The sequence below is a fragment of the Poecilia formosa genome, unplaced genomic scaffold, assembly GCF_000485575.1.
Source record: "Poecilia formosa unplaced genomic scaffold, Poecilia_formosa-5.1.2 Scaffold332, whole genome shotgun sequence".
Taxonomy (NCBI): domain Eukaryota; kingdom Metazoa; phylum Chordata; class Actinopteri; order Cyprinodontiformes; family Poeciliidae; genus Poecilia; species Poecilia formosa.
In genome coordinates this window covers 617462-623634 of record NW_006800271.1, presented here as the reverse complement: position 1 = coordinate 623634, position 6173 = coordinate 617462, and the positions used below count along the sequence as shown (strand labels likewise).

At 35.7% G+C, this 6173-nt stretch overlaps 1 protein-coding gene across 1 annotated transcript; it reads left to right on the top strand.

The window, feature by feature from the left end:
- Positions 1–4558: 4558 nt before the first annotated feature.
- LOC103152887 (cornifelin homolog B-like) lies at positions 4559–6167 on the top strand. Its single transcript, XM_007573542.1, has 4 exons — positions 4559–4660; positions 5159–5278; positions 5419–5576; positions 5686–6167. Exons 2-4 carry the CDS (start codon positions 5167–5169, stop codon positions 5803–5805), a joined length of 390 nt encoding a protein of 129 aa, XP_007573604.1. The 5' UTR covers positions 4559–4660; positions 5159–5166; the 3' UTR covers positions 5806–6167.
- The last annotated feature ends 6 nt before the right edge of the window (positions 6168–6173 follow it).

Genomic DNA, 6173 nt, shown 5'->3' with positions numbered 1-6173 from the left:
CCAAGTGTTCATGGAAAGTACACGGTGAACTTAAAAAAGCTTAAAACGGGAACAGGGTTCAGAACATATGCAGCAGGATTCAGCAATGTTACTATTTTGTCACTTTTCTATCCCATTAAACAGCTCAGCTAATAAGCGATTTAATTGCACCGATTAATAGACTTTTATTTATTTAATTCAATATTTTAGTCATGATGACTGATTTTTTTATAGTATTAATGACATTTAATTTTCCTCATTGTATGTTTCTCAAAAAAACTTCTTATTTATTGTTCTTAATTAAATTACATTTTATTTTATTCAACATAAAAATATTATATTATATTATATTATATTATGTTATGTTATATTAATTATATTATATTATAATGACACGTAGTGACTGTAAGGGCCTGTGGTTATGTGTTAGCAGAAATATTAAGTTGTATATCACCAGCACAATGCAATTCTGAATTAATCTGAGCTAAAGAAAGCATGCAGGTAATATAAATCACATAAACCCTGAGGAACAGCACAAAGCAACTCATTTCTAAAACGTAATGTTTTTTCACCAAAATATCTCTTCAGATGTAGACAGGAGGGGCAAAATAGCAGAACATTTTAATTATGTTAATCCAACTATTACTGTCAACTGGTCTAAGGTGAAAATGCATTTAGTTGAATAGATAAAATTCAGAATTATTACTCAACAAACAATTACTCAAAAATCAACTGCACATGACATGGACTTTAAATTCAACCATGGTTTTCACCATTTTGATCAGTTAAGATGTCTTCGGTCTAAAACAGAGCTCTTTAAAATCACTTTGTCTTATTTCCAGCTACTGCATGAATCTTGTTTAACCTTTTGTTTTTCTTCAGCATGACATGGAAGCAAGTCCGGATTGTAGTCCGCCACGTTGTATGCACTGCACTGTTTGCAGGTGTTGCACACGTAACCCTGCAATATTTAAAGAGTACACCGAATCATTTCATCATTGACCCCAAAAAGCCGTTCTCACATGGTGAGCAGAAGCTACAACTCTCCTTCTCTTCAGAGTAAAGTTCACAGACTGGAAGTTACAACAGGATGAGACTCTCTCTTATCGTGACCATCAGCTGAGGTCACAGGCAGAGGGAGAGCGTCAAAAAGCAATGTCAGCATAGTACAGTACCTCCAGATCTACTGCTGACACAACTAGAGGAACATAAAACTGCACTTTATTTAGTTATCTGAGTTAAACTATTGTATTCTAGCTTCATGTTGACGAAGTAAAATTCTGTCCAAAGCCTTTTATCAGTATTTGTAAGGGTTAAGATGAATATGTATTTTGTTGCATATTCACCTTAACCCTTTTTGGGACTATATGGATTTCAGCCCCAAATAACTGAAATCCACTAATACATAAGACCCCAAGTACACCTCAATACACATTAATACACATTTTGAAAACTGTCCTACAGGGTGTCTTTATATTCTTACAAAGTCTTAAATTGAAGTATCTAAAAATTAAGGACTTGAAATGTCTTAAATTTATTGTGGGGAAAAAGTTGACCTTGAACATGTTAATCACAGATCTTAAATTTTGTTGTGGCAGGACTATTTAATCTAATATTTTCTGTGTAGTTTCCTTTTGTTTCGCAAGACTTCACTATTGTGCAAAACTTTTGAGTCGCATGCAGACATCTTCACTTTGTTCTGTGACTCAAGGCGATTGCAGCTACTGCTAACTAGCTGCTAATACACACAGCAAGGGTAAAGCTAGTAGCTAGCTTATTTACATCCATCATGGGTAAGCGCAAATTTATCACCAGTTGGCTGGATGATTTCATCTTAGCCATTGGCTCATTTCTGTTGCCAACACATACTATTTATTTCTTTGCAATTTTCTTTTGTATGTTTCTGTTGCAACAGAGATCTTAAATTTAATTTATAATGGTTGTAGAAAGGTCTTAAACTTATAGAAACCTTGGTCTTACCACTACCACAGAAGCTAATATCTCTACAGTCTTATCTGTAGTCTTAGTGGTACAGTCAAGGAAATAAATGGTGCGCTTGGATTGGCTGGTTTGCAAACACCGGCCAATAGTCTGTCAGGTAGCAATAGGAACAGGCATCTCAGCTTTCTAATCTGCATTTACTTTTGAATAATTTCATGAATAGGCAAATTTTTCATGAAAAAGTTAGTTACGTTTCACCTCCAAATTATTTTAAGTAGGCAGATCACATGCGCCATTTTCTTACTCAAACCGGACGATTGTGAACAAACAGTAATGTACGGCTAAGTAATTGGCAAAAAACGAGCCAAATTCAAATCAAAGCCAGTTCTAACTGACACTGTTTAGAATTGTGTCTAAACTGTGTTAAGACACTGTTTAGACACATTGCTTGTTTTCTTGTTTGAAATAAATAAATGAAATTTAAAAAAATCTGTAAATTGGTGAATTTGTGAATAAGTGGTGGTCTGCTGTGCTAGTAGATTCAAAATGATTCTGAGTCGTTGTTGCTGAGGTTTACAGCTGGCTTCCTGTAATCCGTGGTGACACAGCTTCTCGCCTTATCGCTGTGGCTGAGCTCAGGCCTCCTGCTGAGAATCACCTGCTGCATGTATCTCTGCATTTTATCCTTGATCTTAATCACATTTAATTTCATGTGTAGCAGCACTCAAGTGCCGAGAAGCGGAGGAGGAATGGAAGTTTGCTTCAAATTCCAGGAATCCAGATCTCAGTTTACACATGGAAAAGCAGAAAAAAAAGCACAGTGCAAAGATTTTTTTTTTTTTTACATTTGCATGGATATTGTGATTATTGTAGGTATTGTAGTTAAACGTTCTGCGTAATAAAACACGGAAAAGCGTCACTTTTCTAGATAATCTCTTTCTGCATTTTTCTGTATTTTTTCTTTAAAGAAAAAATACAAGCAAAGCACAAATGAGTCAAGAATAAAAATGACTACTGTGCAAATTATTGATGCTGGTAAAATGACCGAAGCACTGTTTTCTGACTTTCACATATCTCTTGAGTTTTTCTTCTTGATGTTCCAGTTTGTAGCTGGGACTTGCTGTGTGATAAGACGCCATCAGTGTCAAACAGGAATGAATGCAGGTAGTTTCTGTTGATACAAAGATGTAAATCTCACTTTTGTCTTTAGTTGCTTTTCTTTATGTCAGTGTCATCTGACATGTTCTCCGTGGCTCTAGATGACAGCTGGTCTATTATGCTCTCTGATTTCCATCAGCAGTTTTCAGTTTTGGCCACTGAAGGATCTGTGTGTTTTTGTCTGAGCATTGTCCTCTAATGTTCACAGTGGGCTTGATGTGGTCGGAGGTTTGTGGCATGTGCTGCGTCACATTAAGAGGTCTCTGGATGGAAACATTTTAATAGTGGGAGAGGTCTTTAAGGGCTGGTTGTGATAAAGTATGTGATTCTTCAACAGCCTTCCTCAGATTGTTCAGACATGAAAAAAGATATTCACTTGTCAGTATTACATTTGTAGGATTGTAAAAAAGTGGATCACCCAGGTATCGGTTCTATACTAGTGTGGTAAAATCGATGATTTTGTTGATATCCTCTTAAAGTTTTCATTTTGTATTGTTGTTTCTCAAATCCTCCTCAAAAGATTTTCTTTTGATTCGCTCTCAGACAACACTTTGCATGTTGTTTTAGGGGAGAAAAGCACACAAATTTACTGTTTTGTTTCTGTTTATCATGTTAATATGCTGTTAAGTCTGCACTTAAAGTCTATAAAAATAGGAATAACAAAAAAACAAGTTAAAACTATTTTAGTACCTTTTCTTTTTTATTTCTAACACTATAAGGAAATCTGTAAATAGAACTAAATATTATTATTATTGTTATTATTAAGTATTATTCTTTTATCATGCTCTTCGTGTTTTGATGGGTTATGAAATAAAAAGTAACAGCTTTTTGCATTATGGTAGCTGTTTATGGTTGTGGTGACCAGTGTTGTACTCGAGACCATTTATGAGGGTCTGGTGACAGAAGAGTTGCTGGGTGTTGACATGCTGCTCTATAGGAAAAATTGCTTTGCCATTTCCATATGAAAGAGAGTTTTCATGTGTGAATTTTTGTGATCTATTTTCTTTCACTTATTTAAATAAAACAAAATCAGTAAAACTACATCTCATGGTTGTTTATTATTATTGTAGCATCAGTTTTGGTAAAATGTCTTTCATGATTCGCTCCGATGAAATGCTTTTTGGCCTCGGAGGTGGAAAGTTCATTCACAACTCATCTTTGTAGGTTTCCTGTTTATTTTTTAATGTTTCATCGTTATTTAACCAGGAAACATTGACTGAGATTCTCTCTCTGACAAAAAGATGCTTGAAAATAATTTATTTTTCTCGCTGACAATCCAGTTCAATACACTTTAAAGTAAAAAGAAATTCTTTCCAGAAGTTTTGGTGGATCAGAAAAGCAGAACTACACCAGACTTAGACATGGCTAACCCGACATGGCTCAACACCCAGTACTTCTTGCGAAGTTAAAAATAAACACTTTGTTTCTAAAGGATGATAAAAAGATTACCTGAAGGAACTGGTGTGTCTGGTTGGTTTACTTCTCCATCCTGAAACTTACTGCTGATCTGACTCAAGTCAAATCTATTCAAACCAGAGATCAGCTGCGAGAAGGCGCTCAACCCAGAGGTCAGGCACAACAGGTGAGACATCAAACTTTCTGATTAGTTGGTACAACAACAACCTAAATATTATACTGTCTTATTATGGAGAAGTTCACTTAACTCGTTAAAAGAAAAATCACATACCTAGCATGTGCTTCCTTTTATTAATTTAAATATGCACAGGATTGTTTTTCTTCCTGTAAGTTATCTAACGTTTTAAAATATCAGTGTGGCAATTAGTTATGGTGATGCACTGTAAAATCCAACTTTCTGAGTTGCTTCTAATATTACATTTTGTTGTCCCCTTTAAAACCAAATCACATTTATTTCAAAATCCTACTGTTGAAACGTTTTGTTGGTGTTTAAGCGGCCACTTACATAGAAAGTGAAAGCAAAGAGCATTCCTTTGGGTAGTTATGCAACAACTACACAAAATTATTCATAACGTTGGGTAGTCATGAACGGCTTCATAACTACCCGAATATGTCTTTGGGTATATGAAGTCTAAAATATGTATTTTTTCCTCCCATCTTTTAGACTTTATCATGACAACAACAATAGTAATTCAGCAACCGCCACAGACACAAGTGGTCGAGGTCATGAACCCACGGGAGTGGAGTACGGGATTGTTTGATTGTCTCGGTGATTTAAAAACATGTAAGTAACGTTGCTGAGATTAAGACATTAAAGACAGATTCAGAGACTTCCTCATTGACAAGTTTCTATGGCAACTGCTTAACAATATTTCATAACTGTGTATTTTTCTGTATTTTATTTAATTTTTTTCACCCTTGAAGGCTGTTTTGCGTACTGGTGTTTTCCCTGCTTCGCATGCAAAACCTCTAAAGACTACGGCGAGCATCTCTGTCTCCCCCTGCTGGATTATTTTGGTTGGTGCGTCCCACCCATCACATTGGCTATGAGGGTCTCCATGCGACACCGCTATGGCATCGACGTAAGTTGTCATTTGAAAAATAAATAAATGGGTTATTCTGTTTCCTTCATACTATTAGTACTGTGTTCAAAAAAGCATTTATTGGAATTCAAAGCGCTGTGATCCTCAGGGCTCCCTTCCTAATGACTGCGTGCTGTCCAGCTTCTGTCCCGTCTGCATCTGGTGTCAGATGGCCAGGGAGATAGAAAAGAGGAATGCCCCGGTCATGATCGCAGCCAAAACCGCATAACCTCAAAACCACCACCTCGACTGATATGTGTTCTGGTGCTGCTGAAGAATATCTATAACTCTAAATCAGCATAGAGAACCTTAATGATGCAGCTATGTGAGCCATATGATCTTGATTTAAACTTTACGAATGAAGGCCAATGGATTTGGATGAAATCAACAGTTAACATTGTTTTCTAACGGGCTTTTGTTTGTATAACTAAATTACAATTGTACCAGTTTTTATGTATTCTTTGTAGAATAAGGTATAAGAATAAGAATTTAAGAATAAGGAAACAACACACTAACTCTTATGAGAGTAATTCTGACTTGCTCCTAAGTCACAATTACTCTCATATAATGATTCTCATAAAAATCATGACAATCATC